Genomic DNA, 27626 nt, shown 5'->3' with positions numbered 1-27626 from the left:
AAAATGAGAAGTTAAATCACGGATAAACTCCACATGTGTCTGCTTATCTCCCTTGACCCCAACTTCTGAACCATTGACGATACGTTTCAGGAACCAGTTCGTAAGACTTCAACACCGCTGATTGTACTCTATCATAGTCCAAAGCATTTTCGCCACAAACAGCTGAATAGGCTTCCTGTGCTCGCCCAGTGATACACACTGAAGTAACATCACTCTGTCCGAATCTGACCAGTTTCTTGCCTCTGCTATGCGTTCAAATAGAGTGAAAAACATTTCCGGGTCACGCTCATTGAACTTTGGCACTAATCGCAAGTAAGAAATGATATCGCCACTACCTGATGCCGACCCTATCACCACCAACCTCCCCTGGAGAAAACTTGCCCTCTCCCATCAGCCGTAATCTAGCATGTTCCACCTCACATTTCATCTTTTCCACCTCCAGCATATTCTCCACCTCTAAACGCTTCTCTACCTCTAGCTGCTGACCCCTCATCTCCAACTGCAACTTCTCCTGCTCCAACCTCAACTCCAACTGCAACTTCTCCTGCTCCAACCTCAACTCCAACTGCAACTTCTCCTGCTCCAACCTCAACTCCAACTGCAACTTCTCCTGCTCCAACTTCTCCTGCTCCAACTTCTCCTGCTCCAACTGCTCCTGCTCCAACTTCTCCTGCTCCAACTGCAACTTCTCCTGCTCCAACTGCAACTTCTCCTGCTCCAACCTCAACTCCAACTGCAACTTCTCCTGCTCCAACTTCTCCTGCTCCAACTGCAACTTCTCCTGCTCCAACCTCAACTGCAACTTCTCCTGCTCCAACTTCTCCTGCTCCAACCTCAACTCCAACTGCAACTTCTCCTGCTCCAACCTCAACTCCAACTGCAATCTCTCCTGATCAAACTGCATGACCAAAAGCTCCTTTTGCTGCTCGAACGTCAAACCAGCTGTCTGAACCACTACCGGCACGACCCCTGCCGCACCAGACTTATTCTTCTGCAACACCCCCTGCTCAAACAAAGATGACACAATGACAGTTTTAATGTCATGTTTCCGCTTGCTCCCCACAACAGCAATGTCATAGTGCTCTGCTATTTCGACCAACTGCGCCTTCTGGCAACCATCTAAGAAAGACACTGAGGGTGCATCCACGAACGCTGACAAAGAAGTCATAATAGCCAATCAGAAAGCCAAGTATTAAACTGCCACCACGCATGGGCCTAAGATTAACCCAACAGAGAATCTCCCCCTAACTGCCCAAACAAAATCTTCCTAATCTCACCTCGTCCTCATGTGGCTTGCGGCGGGTAATTACTCACTGGAACCCGGCGGAGTTATGGAGCGACCTGCACGCAGGTAACACCAAGAACTCACGCGAACGTGCCCCCGAGACAGCTGTCCGAAAACAGCTGACACTAACCACGTCGCAAAAACACTATGAAAAAAAACAAAAACAGACGCAACCCAAGGGGAAAGGCCACTTAAGCCTAGCGGGGAAAATCTCTTTTACAAAAGCGTAACAAACAGCAACATTTTACCTTCTGATTAGCACACAAAACTTGACGACATGTCAAACACTACAGCTTCCTGAAACCCAAAAGACATGATGTGTCCCCCAAATAGCAGCGACAAGCCAGCACACAGCTGGACCACAACAATTAATCAGCTGCTCAATGACACCATGTGCTCTGAGCACTACACAAACTTTTTAAACAAATAACCCGTTGGACGAGCCCCCATTTGTTGCGACCTGGCTCAAAAGGCCGCAACAAAAAGGAGACACAACATGTCAACGGGTAGGTAAAGGTGTTTATTTGCACAAAACTGTTCAAGTCAACTCATGGTTTATACTCATCAGAGCCGGGTGCCTGCAGGAAAACAGAGAGAGAGCACAGACAGGAGCAGAGAGGCTTTAAAATAGCTGCAGAGCACCAGACCCAGGTGCCCTGAGTTACTGCAATCAGTGCAATCAATGCAGCCAAAGCAGGACAGCCACACCCTCTCCACTGGGGCATCACAACCTCTCTCTCCCACAGATGGTCAGTACCTCTCTCTCCCACAGATGGTCAGTACCTCTCTCTAACACAGATGGTCAGTACCTCTCTCTAACACATATAGTCAGTACCTCTCTCTCCCACAGATGGTCAGTACCTCTCTCTCCCACAGATAGTCAGTACCTCTCTCTCTCCCACAGATAGTCAGTACCTCTCTCTCTCCCACAGATGGTCAGTACCTCTCTCTTCCACAGATAGTCAGTACCTCTCTCTCTCCCACAGATGGTCAGTACCTCTCTCTTCCACAGATGGTCAGTACCTCTCTCTCTCCCACAGATAGTCAGTACCTCTCTCTCTCCCACATATGGTCAGTACCTCTCTCTTCCACAGATGGTCAGTACCTCTCTCTCTCCCACAGATAGTCAGTACCTCTCTCTCTCCCACATATGGTCAGTACCTCTCTCTTCCACAGATGGTCAGTACCTCTCTCTCTCCCACAGATAGTCAGTACTTCTCTCTATCCCACAGATGGTCAGTATCTCTCTCTCTCTCCCACAGATGGTCAGTAACTCTCTCTCTCCCACAGATAGTCAGTACCTCTCTCTTCCACAGATGGTCAGTACCTCTCTCTCTCCCACAGATGGCCAGTACCTCTCTCTCCCACAGATGGTCAGTACCTCTCTCTCTCCCACAGATGGTCAGTAACTCTCTCTCTCCCACAGATGGTCAGTACCTCTCTGTCTCCCACAGATGGTCAGTACCGATAGTTACGGCTGTAACTACGGTTCTATGAGTCCCGGATGACCACCAGAGGCGGTGCTTTCAGCACTGGATATGTCCATCGCGCGCATGCGCAGCTCGAGTACCAATACCAACAAAGTCACCTGTGACCGACGTGACACCGGCTATATCAGCCGGTGTCGTCAGAGGATCTGTTCCCAGAATCTTCTCGCGAGCACACAATAATTCTGAGTGACAGGGAACTCCGGGACTCATAGAACCGTAGTTACAGCCGTAACTATCGTTCTATTTCGTCCCTACTGACCGCCAGAGGCGGTGCTTTCAGCACTGGATGACTTATACCAACAATGTCATGAATAATCCAAGCCCTTGCTCACCACTGGAAACAGCGGAGCTCGGCAAAAGGACCACGCCCAAAGAATGGGGAGTGGCGACATTGACCTGATGACAACTGGAGAATGTGCCAGAAGACACCCACGACGCCGCGGCGTAGATGATCTCCAGGGGCACCACCCTCAGGGCAGCCCAAGATGTTGAGATGCTCCTTGTAGAGTGGCATCTCAGCCTGATGGCAGGGGGCAGCCACTGGCCCCGTAAGCCTGAGAGATGGTATCGACAACCCAGTGGGGAAGCCACTGGTTAGAGGGCATAACCTCCTTTAGTGCCGCAAGGGCAAGATCAAGAGTTGCTCCTACTGCCGTATACATGCAGTAGCCTTGATATACGCCCTTTGGGCACCCCCAGGGCACAGCAACTTCGACGTGCCGTACTCCTGAATGTCAAAGCGTGCCAGCTGGGCAGGCTGATTGAAGTGGGTTTGTGGAAGGACCCCGGGCCGGAATGCCACATTTGCCCAAAGGGCAACGCCTGAGAGTCCCACCTCGGGCATGTATTGTTTATGGAGAGGACATGCAACTCCCCGACTCGCTTCCCTGAGGCTATGGCAAGCAGAAATGCTGCCTTCGTGGGCAGCCACCTAAGCCCCACCTGGGCCAGGGGCTCGAAGGGAGGAGATGATAGGGCATCCGGCAGCAGAGGCAGGTCCCAAGCCGGAGCCCTCGGGGTGCTAGGGGGACGCTGCCGTAAAGCCCCTCTCATAAAGAGGCACACCGACCTGTGGCACCCTGCCGTGGCGCCGTCGACCCGAACATGTCGGGCAGAAATCGCAGCCACATAAATTCAGAGTGGAGTGAGAACGTCCACTATCTAGAAGGGACTGTTGTCTAAGCAACAACGTACATGCTGTCCCCAAGGAACACGCACATTCTTGCCCCCCAGTTGGGGTAGGAAGTGCGTGAGTGCAAGCTGCACAGCCCGAAGCTCTAGCACGTTGACCTTGCACGCACTCTCCTGGGCAGACCGCTGACCCTGAACGGTCCTGCCCTGCCGCACTGCACCCCATGAGAGACATGAACCTATGATGGTCTCCTGGCGGGATGGGATGGCGCCCATGGGCACGCCCACTAGGAGATAGGCCCCTCCAGCGTGACAGAGAGTGGAGGCAATGCTGCGACACTCTGACTTCTCTGTGCCTGTGCCACTTGGCGTCCAAGTGAAGGCTGTTCAGCCACATCTGCATGGGGCGCAACGACAGCGGGCCTAAGGGCCCAGCGGCCGAGGCAGCTGCCAGTCTGCCCAAGGGCCGGAGGACCTGAATATAAGGCACCATCTTGCCCGGCCCACGTGGAAGTAGGCATCCCTCAAGTCCACGGTTGAGAACCACTCCACCTGTGCATATGCAGTGGTCAGCATATAGAATGGCAGCACCTTCGGGAATCTGTTGATTCCTCTGAGGTCCAAGATCGGGCGAAATCCGCCGACCTTCTTGCTCACGAGAAAGTACGCCGAGTAGAACCCCCTGGGCTAGCAGCCCCTACACCGGGCCCAGGCTGAAGGGCCAAGAGGCGACTTCATCATGCCCCTATCGGCAGCTAGCCGATCCACTTTAGAGGACAGCTTGTTTCTAGTCCTTCTATTGGGGGGAGCACACATAGCCATCGCTCCCTCAAGTCGCCGGGAACGGCCGAATTGATCTGGAGGAGGATGTGACAAGGAGAGGTGTCTGTTGGCTGCTGCCAGACGTTCCACCTCAGTGATTCTAGCCACTCTGAGCGCCCGAGGCATGCAGCTACAGCTCATGCAGGCGTTTACCGTGAGAACCTCCCTCAGATGCTCACATTTCGTCCCCACTGACCGCCAGAGGCGGCCGAGGCAGGAGGGGCAGCGGTCGTGGCCGTCCTCGGGCTCAAAAAAAGCCATACAGGCGCTACATGAATGAGCCATTCCGTAGGTAGCCAGATGCAGCGTAGCCGGGAGCGGGTGCGGGAACAAAGCCTTCACCAGCTACCTGCTTAATGGAAAGAGTAGAGCGTTGCTGCTACTCGCCGAACAGAAAGAGGGATGTAATTACACCCACGTTACCGGCAGAGGGAGCGGGAGCGAGAGCACTGCCTTCACCTGGCTGGATTAATAAACACGGCAGTTCAGCGTCTACCAGGAGCGGGGGCGGGAACACAGCCTTCACTGGTTGAGTTAGAGACGACTGCCAGACGCAGCGTAACCGGGAGCGGGTGCGGGAACACAGCCTTCACCGACTACCTGCTTAACGGAAAAACGAGGCAGTTTGGCGTCTACCAGGAGCGGGGGCGAGAACACTGCCTTCACTGGTTGAGTTAGAGACGAATGCCAGATGCAGCGTAACCGGGAGCGGGTGCGGGAACACAGCCTTCACCAGCTACCTGCTTAACGAAAAAACGAGGCAGTTCAGCGTCTACCAGGAGCGGGGGCGAGAACACTGCCTTCACTGGTTGAGTTAGAGACGAATGCCAGATGCAGCGTAACCGGGAGCGGGTGCGGGAACACAGCCTTCACCGACTACCTGCTTAACGGAAAAGCGAGGCAGTTCAGCGTCTACCAGGAGCGGGGGCGAGAACACTGCCTTCACTGGTTGAGTTAGAGACGAATGCCAGATGCAGCGTAACCGGGAGCGGGTGCGGGAACACAGCCTTCACCGACTACCTGCTTAACGGAAAAGCGAGGCAGTTCAGCGTCTACCAGGAGCGGGGGCGAGAACACTGCCTTCACTGGTTGAGTTAGTGACGACTGCCAGATGCAGCGTAACCGGGAGCGGGTGCGGGAACACAGCCTTCACCAGCTACCTGCTTAACGGGAAGAGTAGAGCGGTGCTACTACTCACCGAACAGAAAAAGGGATGTAGCTACATCCGCATTACCGGTAGAGGGAGCGGGAGCGAGAGCACTGCCTTCACCTAGTTGGGTAAAATAAAGAAGCTTAACAGTACACGCAAGACGTTAGCCGAGCAGCTGCTGCTAACGATCAAGCGAGATCAAGTCAAATAACACACATGTTTAAGACCAGATAACTAGCTTCGAAAGAAGAGAACAGCACAGAGCCGTAGTTACAGCAGTAACCATGGCCAGTGCTCACACGGCATATAACCGTAGTTACAGTAGTAACTATGGCCAGTACTTACACGGCTTAGAACCGTAGTTACAGTCGTAACTATGGCCAGAACTTACACAGCATAGAGCCGTAGTTACAGTAGTAACTCTGGCCAGTACTTGCACGGCTTGGAACCGTAGTTACAGTAGTAACTATGGCCAGTACTTACATGGCTTGGAACCGTAGTTACAGTAGTAACTATGACCAGTACTTACACAGCATAGAGCCGTTTACGGTATTGACTATGGCCAGTACTTGCACGGCTTGGAACCGTAGTCACAGTAGTAATTATGGCCAGTACTTACGGCTTGGAACCTTAGTTACAGTAGTAACTGTGGTCGGTGCCTAAAAGTGTCAGCCAAACGGCTGCCCACTAGATAATATAATATTGGGAGGATGAAATCCTCCTTAATGGCCACACATGCAGAGCACACATCACACAGTGAAGATTGTTCTCTGCATATCGTCCTAGTGCTAGGAGTCTAGTACTAGGAGTCCAGTACTAGGAGTCTAGTACTAGGAGCAGTAAATACAACGATATAGCGCTACTGCAACCATACCATGCGTTTACCGCTGAGTTAAATAATGAAGCTTAACAGTACATGCAAGGTGTTAGCCAAGCGGCTGCTGCTAACAATCAAGCAACCAAGTCAGAACACAATGTTAAGACCAGATAATTAGCTTCTAAGAAAGAGAACAGCCCGCATAGAACCGTAGGCCATGGTTACAGTAGTAACCGCACATGCGGAGCACACAGCACCCGCAGTGAAGATGTTCTCTGCATATCATCCTAGTACTAGGAGTCTAGTACTAGGAGCAGTAATACAACGATCTAGCGCTACTGCAATCAAACCCTATGTTACCGGAAGTGGGAGCACTGCCCTCACCGGCTGAGTTAATAGTTAAGCTTAACAGCAAGGTGTTAGCCAAGTGGCTGCTGCTAACAATCAAGCGACCAAGTCAGAACACAAATGTTAAGACCAGATAATAGCTTCTAAGAAATAGAAAGTACTTACCTTACTCTCTGCATCTAAACGAAAAACGGGTTAAATTGAATGAGGGACACAGCCAAAGCTGGGACTCAAATGCTAATGATAGCTCGGGCACAACGCCACAAGCAGAACTTTCAAAAGAGCATAAGGGCAACTTTATGGGAGAGGAAGCGGGAACACTGTCGTCACCAGAAAGTCTAAGCCAAACAAAAAATAAGACAGCAATCAGGACAACTTGGCTGGGAGAGGGTGCGGGGACACAGCCATCACCAGCAACAAGCTGACACCAACCTGTCTGTCGAGGCTCTGCACAGCCGGCCACAGCTCCTGGAGGACGCGTTAACGACCCGTAGCTCCGACTGTCAGTCACGAAGCTGCACGCGGCCAGCTGCTTGCAGAGAAATCCCTCAGATCAAACGTTCAAACCTGAATGCTGTAGGCTACAAAAATGTAGCCATGGTACCCTCGCGCAGCGAGAAGATGAAAGGAACAGATCCTCTGACGACACCGGCTGATATAGCCGGTGTCACGTGGGTCACAGGTGACTTTGTTGGTATTGGTACTCGAGCTGCGCATGCGCGCGATGGACATATCCAGTGCTGAAAGCACCGCCTCTGGCGGTCAGTAGGGACGAAATAGAACTCTCTCTCTCCCACAGATGGCCAGTACCTCTCTCTCCCACAGATGGTCAGTACCTCTCTCTCTCCCACAGATGGTCAGTACCTCTCTCTCTCCCACAGATGGTCAGTAACTCTCTCTCTCCCACAGATGGTCAGTACCCTCTCTGTCTCCCAGAGATGGTCAGTACCTCTCTCTCCCACAGATGGTCAGTACCTCTCTCTCCCACAGATGGTCAGTACATCTCTCTCCCACAGATGGTCAGTACCTCTCTCTCTCCCACATATGGTCAGTACCTCTCTCTCTCCCACAGATGGCCAGTACCTCTCTCTCCCACAGATGGTTAGTACCTCTCTCTCTCCCACAGATGGTCAGTACCTCTCCTCGCTCCCAACTATGGTCAGTACCTCTCTCTCTCCCACAGATGGTCAGTACCTCTCTCTCTCCCCACAGTATGGTCCAGTACCTCTCTCTCTCCCACAGATGGTCAGTACCTTCTCTCTTACCTCCCCCACAGATGGTCCAGTTAACCTCTCTCTCTCCCACAGATGGTCAGTACCTCTCTCTCTCCCACAGATGGTTCAGTACCTCTCTCTCTCCCACAGATGGTCAGTACCTCTCTCTCTCCCACAGATGGTCAGTACCTCTCTCTCTCCCACAGATGGTCAGTACCTCTCTCTCTCCCACAGATGGTCAGTACCTCTCTCTCTCCCACAGATGGTCAGTACCTCTCTCTCTCCCACAGATGGCCAGTACCTCTCTCTCCCACAGATGGTCAGTACCTCTCTCTCTCCCACAGATGGTCAGTACCTCTCTCTCCCACAGATGGTCAGTACCTCTCTCTCTCCCACAGATGGTCAGTACCTCTCTCTGCTGGCTGGACTGCGGTTGTCCAGCTGCTTCAGGCTGCTGCTGCCCGGCGTTGTCACCTGGGAATTTGACCCACAACCTCCGCTCTGTCTCCGGCTGCCATTCTCAGACAGTCTGCTGTCAGCCTCCGAGAACCAGGCCTGCAGAGACACACAGAAACCACTGTCTTCACACTGCAGCTTATACAACATGTATAATATGTCTATATTTTATATATATACTGTATATATAAATATAATTGTTTTACTGTTAATATTACTGTGTGTATTCAGTGTGTTACTGTGTGTGTGCAGTGTGTATTCAGTGTGTACTCAGTGTGTGTACCCTGTGTATTCAGTGTGTTACAGTGTGTTACTGTGTGTATTCAGTGTGTATTCAGTGTGTTACTGTGTATTCAGAGTGTATTCAGTGTGTTACTGTGTGTGTTCAGTGTGTATTCAGTGTGTTACTGTGTGTGTTCAGTGTGGATTCAGTGTGTTACTGTGTGTGTTCAGTGTGGATTCAGTGTGTTACTGTGTGTGTTCAGTGTGGATTCAGTGTGTTACTGTGTGTGTTCAGTGTGGATTCAGTGTGTTACTGTGTGTATTCAGTGTGTATTCAGTGTGTTACTGTGTGTATTCTGTGTGTATTCAGTGTGTTACTGTGTGTGTTCAGTGTGTATTCAGTGTGTTACTGTGTGTGTTCAGTGTGGATTCAGTGTGTTACTGTGTGTGTTCAGTGTGGATTCAGTGTGTTACTGTGTGTGTTCAGTGTGTATTCAGTGTGTTACTGTGTGTGTTCAGTGTGGATTCAGTGTGTTACTGTGTGTGTTCAGTGTGGATTCAGTGTGTTACTGTGTGTGTTCAGTGTGGATTCAGTGTGTTACTGTGTGTGTTCAGTGTGTACTCGGTGTGTATTCAGTCTTAAATGATGTGCTTCTGTCCGTCACGGTCGTATGATGAAACCTTCCACTGCTGCTAGTTTCTCCCCTGTCTCTGGTCTAGAGCACTGTGTGGGTATCAGGGGCGCTGCCTTAGAGTGGTTCAGGTCCTATCTGTCCAAGAGATCTTTCTCTGTTAGGCTTGGTGACTTTACATCCTCTTCTGCCCCCTTATCCTGTGGAGTTCCCCAAGGTTCTATTTTGGGGGATATTTTATTTTCCTTATACCTTCTCCCCCTTGGACTGATTTTTAGAAAACATGGCGTCTCCTACCACCTTTATGCGGACGACTCCCAATTATATCTACCCCTAAGAAAAAACACCAGCTCTCTGATGCCCCTGGTCGACTGTCTTAATGACATAACGGCCTGGATGGCGCTAAACTTTTTAAATATAAATGAGAGCAAAACGGAGGTAATTGTGTTTGGACCAAATGGTGATGTCCTTCCATTGACCTGGGTTCCAGTTTGCAAAACCAATGGTCACAAATCTGGGTGTCAAAATCGACAGTGCTTTTAAATTAGATAAACAGATAACCTCTGTGGTTAAATCCAGTTTTTATCACTTGAGGCTCCTGTCCAAAATTAAACCGGTTTTATCCTTTTTAAACTTTGAGTGTGTAATTCATGCCTTTGTTTCAACTCGTTTAGATTATTGTAATGCACTTTATGCCAGCCTAAATAAGACTTCGCTGGCCCGCCTGCAGCTGGTACAAAACGCTGCGGTGCGGCTGCTTACAGGAACCCGCAAGTTTGACCACATCACACCAGGTCTGGCTTCCCTCCACTGGCTTCCCTCCACTGGCTTCCCTCCACTGGCTCCCCTCCACTGGCTCCCCTCCACTGGCTCCCCTCCACTGGCTCCCCTCCACTGGCTTCCATCCACTGGCTTCCCTCCACTGGCTTCCCTCCACTGGCTTCCCTCCACTGGCTCCCCTCCACTGGCTTCCCTCCACTGGCTTCCCTCCACTGGCTTCCCTCCACTGGCTTCCCTCCACTGGCTTCCCTCCACTGGCTTCCCTCCACTGGCTCCCCTCCACTGGCTCCCCTCCACTGGCTCCCCTCCACTGGCTTCCCTCCACTGGCTCCCCTCCACTGGCTTCCCTCCACTGGCTCCCCTCCACTGGCTTCCCTCCACTGGCTTCCCTCCACTGACTTCCCTCCACTGGCTTCCCTCCACTGGCTTCCCTCCACTGGCTCCCCTCCACTGGCTTCCCTCCACTGGCTTCCCTCCACTGGCTTCCCTCCACTGACTTCCCTCCACTGGCTTCCCTCCACTGGCTCCCCTCCACTGGTTTCCCTCCACTGGCTCCCCTCCACTGGCTTCCCTCCACTGGCTTCCTGTCCATGTTAGATTCCATTTTAAGATGTTATTGTTTGTTTTTAAATCTCTTAATGGGCTGGCCCCAGAGTACATCTCCGACCTCTTACAGGTGAACACCCCCTCAAGGGCTTTGAGGTCGGCTGATCAGCTGCGGCTGATAGTCCCAAAAACAAAGAGAAAGACCAGGGGAGACCGAGCGTGCTCATCGGTAGCCCCCAGGCTCTGGAACGACCTGCCCCCTCAGGTTAAATTGTCGCCCACTCTTGAAGCTTTTAAGTCCCGCCTAAAGACCCACCTCTTTTCCCTCGCTTACCAGTCAGTCTGAGCTGTGTCATACCTATTTGTATGCTTTTACTGCCTGTCCATAGCCTTTATGTGCCTTGTATTTATTCTGTGCTTTTTATCTATTCGTGTAATATTATATTTTATTATAATGATATGTTCATTGTGAAGCACTTTGGCAAACCCTCTGTTTTTAAACTGTGCTATATAAATAAAGTGGATTGGATTGGATTGGATACTCAGTGTGTAGTCAGTGTGTTACTGTGTGTACTCAGTGTGTACTGTGTGTAGTCAGTGTGTAGTCAGTGTGTAGTCAGTGTGTAGTCAGTGTGTAGTGAGTGTGTAGTGAGTGTGTAGTGAGTGTGTAGTGAGTGTGTAGTGAGTGTGTAGTCAGTGTGTAGTGAGTGTGTAGTCAGTGTGTAGTCAGTGTGTAGTCAGTGTGTAGTGAGTGTGTAGTGAGTGTGTAGTGAGTGTGTAGTGAGTGTGTAGTGAGTGTGTAGTCAGTGTGTAGTCAGTGTGTAGTCAGTGTGTGTTACAGTGTGTACTCAGTGTGTATTCAGTGTGTACTCAGTGTGTGTTACAGTGTGTACTTAGTGTGTACTCAGTGTGTGTACTCAGTGTGTATTCAGTGTGTACTCAGTGTGTACTCAGTGTGTATTCAGTGTGTATTCAGTGTGTACTCAGTGTGTACTCAGTGTGTACTCAGTGTGTGTTACAGTGTGTTACAGTGTGTACTCAGTGTGTATTCAGTGTGTACTCAGTGTGTGTTACAGTGTGTACTCAGTGTGTATTCAGTGTGTACTCAGTGTGTGTTACAGTGTGTACTCAGTGTGTACTCAGTGTGTTCTCAATGTGTGTACCTGGTGTTTCCGGAGTTCCTCCTCCAGCCTCTGCAGACTCAGCTTCACCTCCTCCAGCCTAGCCTCAGTGTGTACTCAGTGTGTACTCAGTGTGTGTACCTGGTGTTTCCGGAGCTCCTCCTCCAGCCTCTGCAGACTGAGCTTCACCTCCTCCAGCCTAGCCTCAGTGTGTACTCTGTGTGTACTCAGTGTGTACTCAACAGTGTGTACTCAGTGTGTACTCAGTGTGTGTACCTGGTGTTTCCGGAGCTCCTCCTCCAGCCTCTGCAGACTCAGCTTCACCTCCTCCAGCCTAGGCTCCAGGCTGTACTCAGTGTGTACTCAGTGTGTACTCAGTGTGTACTCAGTGTGTGTACCTGGTGTTTCCGGAGCTCCTCCTCCAGCCTCTGCAGACTCAGCTTCACCTCCTCCAGCCTAGGCTCCAGGCTGTACTCAGTGTGTACTCAGTGTGTACTCAGTGTGTACTCAGTGTGTACTCAGTGTGTGTACCTGGTGTTTCCGGAGCTCCTCCTCCAGCCTCTGCAGACTGAGCTTCACCTCCTCCAGCCTAGGCTCCAGGCTGCCGGCGTCTCCCATCTGAGGACTTCGTTCATACACCTCCCTCATCTTCAGCAGAGCGTCTCTGACACAGGGAGTAACACATTATTATTGTGTGTGTGTGCATGTGTGTGTGTGTGTGTGTGTGTGCGCGTGTGTGTGTGGGGGGGGGGGGGGGGTTACCTCTGCTCCCTCTCTCTCTGGATCTCCTGGTTGATGTTGTTCATCCTGCTCTGAAGCTTCTTTCTTCGTTGTTCAGGAGGAAGATGACTGCAGTCTGCAGGACCAGAGCCCTGCAAAACCATCATCATCATCATCATCATCATCATCATCATATTCACCCCCATCATCATCATCATCATATTCACCATCATCATCATCATCATCATCATCATATTCACCATCATCATCATCACCACCACCATCATCTCAAACCCATCATCATCACCAACATCCTCAATCATCATATTACCCACCCATCATCATCAACCCACCACCATCATCATCACCATCATCATTCATCATATTCAACCATCATCATCAAATCAAATCACATCAACCACCAACATCACATCATCAACATCATAATCATCACACCATCACATCATCATCAAACCATCATCATCATCATCATCATCATCATATTCCACCATCATCACCACCAACATCCCATCATCATCATCATCATCATCATCATATTCACCATCATCATCATCATATTCACCATCATCATCATCATCACCACCACCATCATCATCATCATATTCACCATCATCATCATCATCATCATCATATTCACCATCATCATCATCATCATCATCATATTCACCATCATCATCATCACCACCACCATCATCATCACACCATCATCATCATCACCACCACCATCATCATCATCACCATCATCATCATCATATTCACCATCATCACCACCACCATCATCATCACCATCATCATCATCATATTCACCATCATCATCATCATATTCACCATCATCATCATCATCATCACCACCATCATCATCATCATCATATTCACCATCATCATCATCATCATCATATTCACCCCCATCATCATCATCATCATATTCACCATCATCATCATCATATTCACCCCCATCATCATCATCATCATATTCACCCCCATCATCACCATCATCATCATCATCATCATATTCACCATCATCATCATCATCATCACCATCATCATCATCAACATCATCATCATCATCATATTCACCATCATCATCATCAGCATCATCATCATATTCACCATCATCATCACCATCATCATCATCAACATCATCATCATCATCATATTCACCATCATCATCATCAGCATCATCATCATATTCACCATCATCATCATCATCATCATCATCATATTCACCATCATCATCATCAACATCATCATCATCATCATATTCACCATCATCATCATATTCACCATCATCATCATCAGCATCATCATCATCATCATATTCACCATCATCATCATCATCATATTCACCATCATCATCATCATCATCATCATATTCACCATCATCATCATCATCATCATCATCATCATATTCACCCCCATCATCATCATCATCATATTCACCATCATCATCATCATCATCATATTCACCATCATCATCACCACCACCATCATCATCACCATCATCATCATCATCATCATCAGCATCATCATCATCATCATATTCACCATCATCATCATCACCATCATCATCATTACATTACATTGCATTTAGCTGACGCTTTTATCCAAAGCGACTTACAATAAGTGCATTCGACCAGGAAGACACAACCTTGAAGAAAACAGAATCATAAAGTACATCAGGTTTCATAGAGCCAAACATTTCAAGTGCTACTCAACTGGCTTTAGATAAGCCAGTCCTTTGTTAGTATAAAAGTGCTTCGTTAGTAGTTCTATCGCTGGAAGTGGAGTCGAAAGAGATGAGTTTTCAGTCTGGAAGGTGTGTAAGCTTTCTGCCGTCCTGATGTCAATGGGGAGCTCATTCCACCATCTTGGAGCCAGGATAGCAAACCCACGTGTTTTCGCCGATGGGAACTTGGGTCCCCCTCGCAGCGAGGGTGCAGCGAGTCGTTTGGCTGATGCAGAGCGTAGTGCACGCGCTGGGGTGTACGGTTTAACCATGTCCTGGATGTAGGAAGAGCCAGATCCATTCGCAGCATGGTCATCATCATCATCATCATCATCATCATCATCATCATCATATTCACCATCATCATATTCACCATCATCATCATATTCACCATCATCATCATCATCATATTCACCATCATCATCATCATATTCACCATCATCATCACCATCATCATCATCATATTCATCATCATCATATTCACCATCATCATCATCATCATTATCATCATCTTCATCACCATCATATAAACTGTAGACGGTTTACTACTGACCAGTTTGAGTGACAGCTGTCCAATCAGAGAGCAGCATAAAAGAAAGATAACAACATTAAAAACACAGATTATATTGAAATGTTGAGTGTGTGTGTGTGTGTGTGTGTGTGTGTGTGTGTGTGTGTGTGTGTGTGTGTGTGTGTGTGTGTGTGTGTGTGTGTGTGTGTTACCCCTCTCTTGAGGCTGCGCAGACACTGCTTCCTGGTTCTGGAGCCGGAGGTCATGAGGTAATTGAGCCGCTGTGTGATTGGTTCTCTGGAAGCAGTGGGCGGAGACTGGGGACTGCTGGCCACGCCCCCAGGTGAAGGTGAGGTCGGGGGAGGAGGGGGAGGCTGGCGAGGGGAGGAAAGGAGGGTGAGCAGCTGTAGAGAGAGAGATGTGGGGTCAGGTGTGTGTACCTGTGTGTGTGTGTGTGTGTGTGTGTGTGTGTGTCTCTCTCCGTGTGTGTGTGTCTCTCTCCGTGTGTGTGTGTGTGTGTGTGTGTGTGTGTGTGTGTGTGTGTGTGTGTGTGTGTGTGTGTGTGTGTGTGTGTGTGTGTGTGTGTGTGTGTGGTGTGTGTGTGTGTGTCTCTCTCTCTCTCTCTCTGTGTGTGTGTGTGTGTGTGTGTGTGTGTGTGTGTGGTGTGTGTATGTGTGTGTAACTGTGTCTGTGTATACCTGTGTGTGTGTGTGTGTGTGTGTGTGTGTGTGTGTGTGTGTGTGTGTGTGTGTGTACCTGTGTGTGTTTGTATCTGTGTGTGTGTGTGTGTGTGTGTGTGTGTGTGTGTGTGTGTGTGTGTGTGGTGTGTGTGTGTGTGTGTGTGTGTGTGTGTGTGTACCTTGTTCTTCCGTATAAAGGGCCACAGCTTCCTGCTTGGTCTCTGCCCCTCCCCCCGGTTGTCAAGGTAACTGGACTCAGAGATGCTCCGCCTCATGGAGGCACTGTAATCCTCCAGCTCTACGTCACCTGGGGGGTCGAAGCCCGACTTATACACCTCCACCACCTGCCGGGCGTCCTACACACACACACACACACAGTTCTGACCTGCACAGCCTCAGTGACGCCAATAGGAGTGACCTCACCACAGGAAGTGACCTCACCATGCGGGGCTGGATGCCCTCCGCTGCCTCCATCATGACCTCCAGACTGCGGCCGGAAGCAGGAAGTACCTTCCTCTCCGCCTCGGCTGAGGAGCGCATCGCCTCACACACCCTCTCGATGCGCCGCTCCTCCATGTCCTGGATACGCTGCACACACACACACACACAGTAGTGCTGGTTTACCTGGTATATAACTGGCACCAGTGTGTGGTAGTGCTGGTTTACCTGGTATATAACTGGCACCAGTGTGTGGTCCTGGATCATAAGTCCTGGATGGATATCCTCGTGGATTCATCTTCCTATTATACACACATGCATTTCCAAACATTTGGACAACCTATGTTGCAAATGTATTATCTTTTCAATTTATACACGGCATCTATTGCACGTCTGTCCGTCCTGGGAGAGGGATCCCTCCTCTGTTGCTCTCCCTGAGGTTTCTCCCATGTTCCCCTTAAACTGTGGGTTTTCTCTGGAAGTGTTTCCTTGTACGATGTGAGGGTCTAAGGACAGAGGGTCTAAGGACAGAGGGTCTAAGGACAGAGGGTCTAAGGACATAGGGTCTAAGGACAGAGGGTCTAAGGACAGAGGGTCTAAGGACATAGGGTCTAAGGACATAGGGTCTAAGGACAGAGGGTCTAAGGACAGAGGATGTCGTATTGTCATACTGATATTCTGTACAAACTGTGAAGTCCACTGAGACAAATGTAACATTGTGATATTGGGCTATATAAATAAACTTTGATTGATTGATTGATTGATTGATGGTAGTGCTGGTTTACCTGGTATATAACTGGCACCAGTGTGTGGTAGTGCTGGTTTACCTGGTATATAACTGGCACCAGTGTGTGGTAGTGCTGGTTTACCTGGTATATAACTGGCACCAGTGTGTGGTAGTGCTGGTTTACCTGGTATATAACTGGCACCAGCGCGTGGTAGTGCTGGTGCTGGTCCTGGTTGAACTGGTTTAGACTGGTCACATAATCTTTCCTCGATTCCTCTGCAGCTTGTTTTTTCTGTTGAGCCGTCTGACGAGCCTGAGACGAGTTAATGGCAAAACAAGCTAAGGTAACACCTAGCAACAATGCAGACTGAACACATGAGATAACTACAGCAGCCGGGGAGGTCAATGCACCGGATGCAAACAAACACAACGTTAGCAGCTACGCTGTGGGAAAACACAACCACACACAAGGTAGTTGTTTGCTGTCCCAACCAAAAATATTTTAGACCATTTTCCAACACCACTGATGGACATCATCAACAAGTCACAAACAAGAAAGACTTTTAGCGTCTCTTGGAGAGTTGATAATACTTTAAAAACAATTTAAATCGTTACAAAAAATAAATGTGTGAAAGGACTTACTTTTAGTGAGCAGCGCTGACAGACAGACAGACAGACAGACAGAAAGATTAGTATAATAAACCATAGTTATTCACAGACTATTGTTGCGATGACATTTTAATCGATTGGCTCCACTGTTATTTTATATTAACGTTTATGTTTAGGCACCTTCTCTCCGTCCGTCTTGTTATCGAGGTCGATTCTGTCGGACACCTGTTGAGCTCGCTCCGCTTCCTTACAGTCGCGCTCAAACCGGCGCTTACTCTGGACAACAGGTAAACAACACACATACATATATTACTGTGTAAACAATGAGATATGTGCTGTTACTGTGTTAATGGATGGAGTCTAAACTCGTCCATGTTGTTAGGAGGAGTCGGGAGAGAGTGGGCAGGGTTATATTCACAGGTACAGGTAACACTCACAGACTCCAGTTGTTTCCAGGAGCCCTCAATGTGCTGCTGTGCACGCCGTCCATCTTGGAAATGCTGGAAAATAACAAATCCATGTGACAGAGTTATTCCACACACTGCGTCACTCTTCGTCACTCTGTGTCACTCTACATCGCTCTGCATCACTCTGTGTCACTCTGCGTCACTATGCGTCACTCTGCGTCACTCTGCGTCAATCAGGGTCACTCTGTGTCACTCTAATTCACTCTGCATCACTCTGTGTCACTCTGCGTGACTCTGTATCACTCTGCGTCAATCAGGGTCACTCTGCGTCACTCTGCGTTATTCTGTGTCACTCTGCGTCAATCAGGGTCACTCTGCGTCAATCAGGGTCACTCTGCGTGACTCTGTATCACTCTGCGTCAATCAGGGTCACTCTGTGTCACTCTGTATCACTCTGCGTCACTCTGTGTCACTCTGTGTCACTCTGCGTCAATCAGGGTCACTCTGCGTCAATCAGGGTCACTCTGCATCACTCTGCGTCAATCAGGGTCACTCTGCGTCACTCTGCATCACTCTGCGTGACTCTGCGTGACTCTGTGTCACTCTGTGTCACTCTGTGTGACTCTGTATCACTCTGTGTCACTCTGCGTCACTCTGCGTCACTCTGCTTCACTCTGCGTCACTCTGTGTCACTCTGCGTGACTCTGTATCGCTCTGCGTCAATCAGGGTCACTCTGCGTCAATCAGGGTCACTCTGCGTCACTCTGCGTCACTCTGTGTCAATCTGCATCACTCTGCGTCACTCTGTGTCACTCTGCGTCACTCTGTATTACTCTGCGTGACTCTGCGTGACTCAGCGTCACTCTGTGTCACTATGCGTCACTCTGCGTCACTATAGGTCACTCTGCGTCACTATGCGTCACTCTGTCTCACTCTGCGTGACGCTGTGTCACTCTGTGTAACTATGCGTCACTCTGTGTCACTATGCGTCACTCTGTGTCACTCTGCATGACTCTGTATCACTCTGTGTCAATCAGGGTCACTCTGTGTCACTCTGCATCACTCTGCGTCACTCTGCGTCACTCTGTGTCACTCTGCGCCACTCTGCATCACTCTGCGTCACTATGCGTCACTCTGTGTCATTATGCGTCACTCTGTGTCACTCTGCGTGACTCTGTATCAATCAGGGTCACTCTGCATCACTCTGCGTCACTCTGCGTCACTCTGCATGACTCTGTATCACTCTGCGTCAATCAGGGTCACTCTGCGTCACTCCGCGTGACTCTGCGTCACTCTGTGTCACTCTGTGTCACTCTGCGTGACTCTGTATCACTCTGCGTCAATCAGGGTCACTCTGTGTCACTCTGCGTCACTCTGTGTCAATCTGCGTGACTCTGTATCACTCTGCGTCAATCAGGGTCACTCTGCGTCAATCAGGGTCACTCTGCGTCACTATGTCACTCTGCGTCACTCTGCGTCACTCTGTGTCACTCTGCGTCACTCTGCGTCACTCTGTATTACTCTGCGTGACTCTGCGTGACTCTGCGTCACTCTGTGTCACTCTGTATCACTCTGCGTCAATCAGGATCACTCTGCGTCAATCAGGGTCACTCTGCGTCACTCTGCATCACTATGCGTCACTCTGCGTCACTCTGTGTCACTCTGCGTCACTCTGCGTCAATCAGGGTCACTCTGCATCAATCAGGGTCACTCTGCGTCACTCTGTGTCACTCTGCATCACTCTGTCACTCTGCATCACTCTGCGTCACTCTGTATCACTCTGCGTCAAACAGGGTCACTCTGCGTCACTCTGCGTCACTATGCGTCACTATGCGTCACTCTGTGTCACTCTGCGTGTCTCTGTATCACTCTGCGTGACTCTGTATCACTCTGCGTCACTCTGCGTCACTCTGCGTCACTCTACGTGACTCTGTATCACTCTGTGTCACTCTGTGTCACTCTGTGTCACTCTGCGTGACTCTGTATCACTCTGCGTCAAGCAGGGTCACTCTGCGTCATTCTGCGTCACTCTGCGTCACTCTGTGTCACTCTGCGTGACTCTGTATCACTCTGCGTCAATCAGGGTCACTCTGCGTCAATCAGGGTCACTATGCATCACTCTGCGTCACTCTGTGTCACTCTGCGTCACTCTGTGTCACTCTGCGTCACTCTGTGTCACTCTGCGTGACTGTGTGTCACTCTGCGTCACTCTGTGTCACTCTGTATCACTCTGCGTCAAACAGGGTCACTCTGCATCACTCTGTGTCACTCTGCGTCACTCTGCGTGACTCTGTATCACTCTGCGTCACTATGCGTCACTCTGCGTCACTCTGTGTCACTCTGCGTGACTCTGTATCACTCTGCGTCAAACAGGGTCACTCTGCGTCACTATGCGTCACTCTGTGTCACTCTGCGTGACTCTGTATCACTCTGTGTCAATCAGGGTCACTCTGTGTCACTCTGTGTCACTCTGCATCACTCTGCGTCACTCTGCGTCACTATGCGTCACTCTGCGTCACTCTGCGTCACTATGCATCACTCTGCGTCACTCTGTGTCACTATGCGTCACTCTGCGTCACTCTGCGTCAATCAGGGTCACTCTGCATCACTCTGCGTCACTCTGCGTCACTCTGCGTCACTATGCATCACTCTGCATCACTCTGCGTCACTCTGCGTCACTCTGCGTCACTCTGTGTCAATCAGGGTCACTATGCGTCAATCAGGGTCACTCTGCGTCAATCAGGGTCACTCTGCATCACTCTGCGTCAATCAGGGTCACTCTGCATCACTCTGCATCACTATGCGTCACTCTGCTTCACTATGCGTCACTCTGTGTCACTCTGCGTCACTCTGTGTCACTCTGCGTCAATCAGGGTCACTATGCGTCACTCTGTGTCACTCTGCATCACTCTGTATCACTCTGCGTCAATCAGGGTTACTCTGCGTCACTCTGTGTCACTATGCGTCACTCTGTGTCACTCTGCGTCACTCTGCGTCACTCTGCGTCACTCTGCTTTACTCTGTGTCACTCAATCCCTTATTGTATGAATGTATTGGTTTATTAGCCAGGGACACTGCAGACAGTCAGTCTGTTCAGACATGAATATGATTGGCCTTTATTTCTTTATTTTATAAGTCAGCTGCTTTTGGATGAATTATTGTGGAAAGTGGAGATCTACTTATAACACACATATACACACACAAACAGACACACACACACAAACACACGCTCACTCTTCAGCTTTACATTACTTCCACCCAGCAGCTCTGAACACTGAGTATGTGTTAGTGACCCAGTTTTAACCAGTGTGTGTGTGTGTGTGTGTGTGTGTGTGTGTGTGTGTGTGTGTGTGTGTGTGTGTGTGTGTGTGTGTGTGTGTGTGTGTGTGTGTGTGTGTGTGTGTGTGCGTTAGTGTTGCACGGTGTAACGATACTTGAAAGGTACCGCGATACCCTGCCATTAAAAATGTTACGATTCCTCCGTTTCATTAGTATTGGTACTTTAAGAATGACGGAGAAAAGTACTCCGGTGAGAAAGCGCCGTTTTAATAAGAGCCGTGTGTGTTCAGCGCTCTGCTTCCACTCCCTGCACTGCAGCCGTGCCTGCAGTCCCTCCCCTCTCAAGCACGCTCTAAGTGCCTCCCCTCTCAAGCACGCTCTAAGTCCCTCCCCTCTCAAGCACGCACTAAGTCCCTCCCCTCTTTCGTGCACGCGCTAGCTGCCAGAATATGTGAGAAAACGGGGAGCCTGTCTGTAAGACATGTTTTAGATCCCTGCAAACCAAGGAAGCCAACACATCAGACTTGGCTAAGCACCTCGCCGACCGGCATCCAGACAGGTTAGCGAATGTGATAGATAACATAATTACATCATGCTCAAGCCCATGCCCTCAAATCTAAGTCAAACAAGTGTAATTTATTTTGTAACAAACGAACGTTTTCGTAGTTTGACGAGGCAATTAATGGCAATGATAACTTTCTAATATGGCTATCTTTTTAGCTAACTTACCAATGTGGCTAACATCTGCAATGTACATTTTGTCAATAATTATTTATATTACTGTACTATTACATGTTAATAAAATATAAAGTTAACTATCAAAGAAATCACATAAACTCAAGTATAAAGAAGAGACCATGTTGTAAGAAAACACTTAACAGATAAACTACAATTTTATTGATCATGAAAATAATAAAAGAAAAGTATCGAAAAAGAATCGGAATCACAATTCTTGACTTGGTATCGGTATCGAAACCAAAATGTTGGTATCATGACAACACTAATGTGCGTGCATGCGTGTGTGTGTGGCCTAGCATTACTATACTTGTGGGGACCTAAATCTGTTTACACAGTCACGTATGGGGACTCGCCTCCCTTATGGGGACAAAATGGGGAATCATTCATTTTAGGGTGAAGACTTGGTTAGGGTTAGGGTAAGTCTCCAGGAAATGCATGTAAGTCAATGTAATGTCCCCTTGAGTGATGTATACATGGTATGTGTGTGTGTGTGTATGTTTGTGTTTACTCACATTCTTCCTCTCAGTCTTCACTTCCTGTGTGTATCGTGTCAGCTCACAGACGATCTGTGTGTTCAGGTTTTCAGCGAACTCTTCTCTCTGAACCGAGAGTTCATTCAGCTGCCGGAGAGTTGCTGCAAACGCCAGACACCAGCTGTACCTGTAACAAGCAATCAGAGAACAGCTGTGGTTCCAGATTCTCTGTATTAACTGGATATCTCTGAATGAAATCTCAAACATTAGATTCATAAAAATATTAAAGAAGAAACACGTTGACTGACCGGCTCTCATCCTCTCTGCTCCTCTTCGGGTGGTACTTCTTAGACAGGCTCCTGCGGACAGACAGGTGAGACACAGACAGGTGAGAGGCAGACAGGTGAGACACAGACAGGTGAGAGGCAGACAGGTGAGAGACAGACAGGTGAGAGGCAGACAGGTGAGAGACATACAGGTAAGAGACGGACAGGTGAGAGGCAGACAGGTGAGACATAGACAGGTGACAGAGAGACAGGTAAGAGGCAGACAGGTGAGAGAGAGACAGGTGAGAGGCAGACAGGTGAGAGGCAGACAGGTAAGAGACGGACAGGTGAGAGGCAGACAGGTGAGACATAGACAGGTGAGAGAGACAGGTGAGAGACAGACAGGTAAGAGGCAGACAGGTGAGAGAGAGACATGTGAGAGAGAGAGACAGGTGAGAGGCAGACAGGTGAGAGACAGACAGGTAAGAGGCAGACAGGTAAGAGACAGAAAGGTGAGACACAGACTTGCGAGAGAGAGACAGGTGAGAGAGAGACAGGTGAGAGAGAGAGACAGGTGAGAGGCAGACAGGTGAGAGAGAGACAGGTGAGAGAGAGAGACAGGTGAGAGGCAGACAGGTGAGAGAGAGACAGGTGAGAGAGAGACAGGTAAGAGGCATACAGGTGATAGAGAGACAGGTGAGACACAGACAGGTGAGAGAGAGACAGGTGAGACAGGTGAGACACATACAGGTGAGAGACAGACAGGTGAGAGGCAGACAGGTGAGAGGCAGACAGGTGAGAGACAGGTGAGAGACAGACAGGTGAGAGACAGACAGGTGAGAGACAGGTGAGAGACAGACAGGTGAGAGACAGACAGGTAAGATACAGACAGGTGAGAGAGAGACAGGTGAGAGACAGACAGGTGAGAGAGAGAGACAGGTGAGAGACAGACGGTAAGAGGCAGACAGGTGAGACACATACAGGTGAGAGACAGACAGGTGAGAGGCAGACAGGTGAGAGGCAGACAGGTAAGAGACAGAAAGGTGAGAGACAGACAGGTGAGAGAGACAGGTAAGAGACATACAGGTGAGAGACACACAGGTGAGAGAGAGACAGCTGAGAGACAGACAGGTGTGAGACAGACAGGTGAGAGAGAGACATGTGAGAGACAGACAGGTGAGAGAGAGAGACAGGTGAGAGGCAGACAAGTGAAAGAGACAGGTGAGAGACAGACAGGTGAGACACATACAGGTGAGAGACAGACAGGTGAGAGGCAGACAGGTGAGCGGCAGACAGGTGATAGACAGGTGAGAGACACAGAGGTGAGAGACACACAGATGAGAGAGAGACAGCTGAGAGACAGACAGGTGTGAGACAGACAGGTGAGAGAGAGACATGTGAGAGACAGACAGGTGAGAGGCAGACAGGTGAGAGACAGACAGGTGTGAGACAGACAGAGGACAGAGTGCATCACAGAGACAGAACAGATGGAGATGGTGGTCACTAGTTTTGGATGGAAACCGGAAGAAAAGTGAGTGAAACAAAGGAGGATGGAGACAATCAGGGACAACATGTCTGAAAACGACTATGTTAGGGTTAGGACATCTGAGTCAAGAAGCACTGCAGAGAGTCTGAGGGAGCTGTGGAACATTATAATATATTACATTATAATATTATTATATATATATATATATATATATATTATATTATTATTATTATATTATATTAAATCATATTGTATTATATTACATTACATTATACGTATGGAGGTATAGATGGTACCTGATCTGCTTGGCGTAGCTCAGCTCAATGTCCGCCCTCTCTCTCAGGAACTTGCTGTATCTCTCCAAGAAGTCGATCCCACAGCTGGTGTGTTTCTCTAAGTTATCGAACTGATCCTGAAAAAGACATCAGTTCAGTTTCCCACACAGCCTCATTACAGTGATTCAAAGTAAGTAAGGGATCATGTGCAGGGAGGCGGTCCTTAATGTAAGAAGACAGGGGTTCATCACCTGGACACATACTCAACAAACCAACGACCCCCGATAGTCACTTTATTGACTTCAAAATGATTGAACCAGCGTCTGAACTGAGACAACAACACCGTAACTTAGACTGAAAGAACACCGTAACTTAGACTGAAAGAACACTGTAACTTAGACTGAAACAACAACGTAACTTAGACTGAAAGAACACTGTAACTTAGACTGAAACAACAACGTAACTTAGACTGAAACAACACCGTAACTTAGACTGATGGCCGCTCTGATCCAGGTTTACTGTAACTGAGACAGAAACAACACCGTAACTTAGACTGAAACAACACCGTAACTTAGACTGACTGCAGCTCTGATCCAGGTTTGCTGTAACTGAGACAACAACACCGTAACTTAGACTGAAAGAACACCGTAACTTAGACTGAAACAACAACGTAACTTAGACTGATGGCAGCTCTGATCCAGGTTTGCTGTAACTGAGACAGAAACAACACCGTAACTTAGACTGAAACAACACCGTAACTAATGGCGCGTTTCCACTGCAGCGGGGTAGCCCCGTTTAAGCGTCCCTAAGCGTCCTCGCTCTGGCCTCGGGCTGCCTCGCTGGCCGGCCCAGGCCGTGGCGCATTTCCATTACAGTTTAGGACCTGGGGTAGCAACGCAGTGTAGGCCGGGCGATCGGCTTTGTTTTTGTTCACATTTCGAGTTGTTCCGTCGAGCTCCCGCTGGATTGTATCATCCCCAATGAGATGAAGGAACGTCGTTACCTCCTCGGTCGACCACGGTGTGCTTTTCTTAGAAGTAGCCATTTTTGTAGCTCATCCGTTTACAAAATGCTGTTTATAAAAATGCTGCAAGCTTGCTTCTAGATATATATGCGACGCTAGGGATGAACTCGCGCGCAATCTTGTGACGATTCTCTCTGACCAATCAGCAGTCGAGAGTGTTGACGTCACTACTTCAGCCCTGGCCCTGGTCTGAGGGGACCACGATTTTAAATCGAAAAAGAGGGAAAAAGTACCCGCTGGCCGGTACTAGGCTATATGGAAACGCCACCAAAAACCGACCTGGCCGCTTGAGGACGGTTAAGGACGCTTAAACAGGGCTACCCGCTGCAGTGGAAACGCGCCATTAGACTGACTGCAGATATGATCCAGGTTTACTGTAACTGAGACAACAACACCGTAACTTAGACTGAAACAACACCGTAACTTAAACTGACTGCAGATATGATCCAGGTTTACTGTAACTGAGACAACAACACCGTATCTTTGACTGAAACAACACCGTAACTTAGACTGATGGCAGCTCAGATCCAGGTTTACTGTAACTGAGTCCAGGTTATGTTACACTAACCAGTCCTGAGACCCTGCAGAACCCATAGACCTCATGTTAGTGTTTGCTTCCTGTCTGCTTCTACTGTTCCCTTTAGTGTTTACTTCCTGTCTGCTTCTCTTGTTCTCTTTAGTGTTTACTTCCTGTCTGTCTGCTTCTACTGTTCCCGTTAGTGTTTGCTTCCTGTCTGCTTCTACTGTTCCCTTTAGTGTGTACTTCCTGTCTACTTCTGCTGTTCCCTTTAGTGTTTGCTTCCTGTCTGTTTCTACTGTTCCCTTTAGTGTTCACTACCTGTCTGCGTCTACTGTTGCCTTTAGTGTTTGCTTCCTGTCTGCTTCTACTGTTCCCTTTAGTGTGTACTTCCTGTCTGTTTCCACAGTTCCATTTAGTGATTGCTTCCTGTCTGTCTGCTTATGCTGTTCCCTTAAGTGTTTACTTCCTGTCTGCTTCTCATGTTCCCTTTAGTGTTTACTTCCTGTCTGTCTGCTTCTACTGTTCCCTTTAGTGTTCACTTCCTGTCTGTCTGCTTCTGTGGTTCCCGTTAGTGTTTACTTCCTGTCTGTCTGCTTCTACTGTTCCCTTTAGTGTTTACTTCCTGTCTATCTGCTTCTGATGTTCCCTTTAGTGTTTGCTTCCTGTCTGCTTCTACTGTTCCCTTTAGTGTTTACTTCCTGTCTGTCTGCTTCTACTGTTCCCTTTAGTGTTTACTTCCTGTCTGTCTGCTTCTACTGTTCCCGTTAGTGTTTGTTTCCTGTCTGCTTCTACTGTTCCCTTTAGTGTGTACTTGCTGTCTACTTCTGCTGTTCCCTTTAGTGTGTACTTCCTGTCTGTTTCTACTGTTCCCTTTAGTGTTTGCTTCCTGTCTGCTTCTACTGTTCCCGTTAGTGTTTGCTTCCTGTCTGCTTCTACTGTTCCCTTTAGTGTGTACTTGCTGTCTACTTCTGCTGTTCCCTTTAGTGTTTGCTTCCTGTCTGCTTCTACTGTTCCCTTTAGTGTTTACTTCCTGTCTGCTTCTACTGTTCCCTTTAGTGTTTGCTTTCTGTCTGTTTCTACTGTTCCCTTTAGTGTTTACTTCCTGTCTGCTTCTACTGTTCCCTTTAGTGTGTACTTTCTGTCTGTTTCTACTTTTCCCTTTAGTGTTCACTTCCTGTCTGCTTCTCCTGTTCCCTTTAGTGTTCACTTCCTGTCTGCTTCTACTGTTCCTTTTAGTGTTCACTTCCTGTATGTTTCTACTGTTCCCTTTAGTGTTAACTTCCTGTCTGCTTCTACTGTTCCCTTTAGTGTTTACTTCCTGTCTGCTTCTCCTGTTCCCTTTAGTGTTCACTTCATATCTGCTTCTACTGTTCCTTTTAGTGTTCACTTCCTGTATGTTTCTACTGTTCCCTTTAGTGTTAACTTCCTGTCTGCTTCTACTGTTCCCTTTAGTGTTTACTTCCTAGTCTGTTTCCTTCTGCGGTTCCCTTTAATGTTTACTTCCTGTCTATCTGCTTCTGCTGTTCCATTTAGTGTTTACTTCATGTCTGCTTATACTGTTCCCTTTAGTGTTTACTTCCTGTCTGCTTCTACTGTTCCCTTTATTGTTTGCTTTCTGTCTGTTTCTACTGTTGCTTTTAGTGTTTACTTCCTGTCTGCTTCTACTGTTCCCTTTAGTGTTCACTTCCTATCTGCTTTCTACTGTTCCTTTT

General features: G+C 48.7%; 1 protein-coding gene across 3 annotated transcripts; it reads right to left on the bottom strand.

Annotated features, from left to right (window-relative positions):
- Positions 1 to 8666: 8666 nt before the first annotated feature.
- LOC117532993 (formin-binding protein 1-like) lies at positions 8667 to 24507 on the bottom strand (the record flags this gene model as incomplete). 3 transcript variants are annotated; one of them, XM_034196617.1, is given in 14 exon segments in its annotated part: positions 8667 to 8812; positions 12546 to 12678; positions 12777 to 12886; positions 15035 to 15049; positions 15205 to 15396; positions 15852 to 16028; positions 16114 to 16260; positions 17022 to 17150; positions 17480 to 17494; positions 17627 to 17722; positions 17884 to 17946; positions 22383 to 22530; positions 22652 to 22702; positions 24392 to 24507. In XM_034196617.1, coding segments are annotated over 14 exon segments (1538 nt in total), but the record flags the coding sequence as incomplete, so codon positions are not given.
- Positions 24508 to 27626: the final 3119 nt, after the last annotated feature.

The sequence above is a fragment of the Gymnodraco acuticeps genome, unplaced genomic scaffold (genome assembly GCF_902827175.1).
Source record: "Gymnodraco acuticeps unplaced genomic scaffold, fGymAcu1.1, whole genome shotgun sequence".
Lineage (NCBI taxonomy): Eukaryota > Metazoa > Chordata > Actinopteri > Perciformes > Bathydraconidae > Gymnodraco > Gymnodraco acuticeps.
Note: the sequence above shows the minus strand (reverse complement) of the source record. Positions and strands in the feature narration are given on the sequence as shown.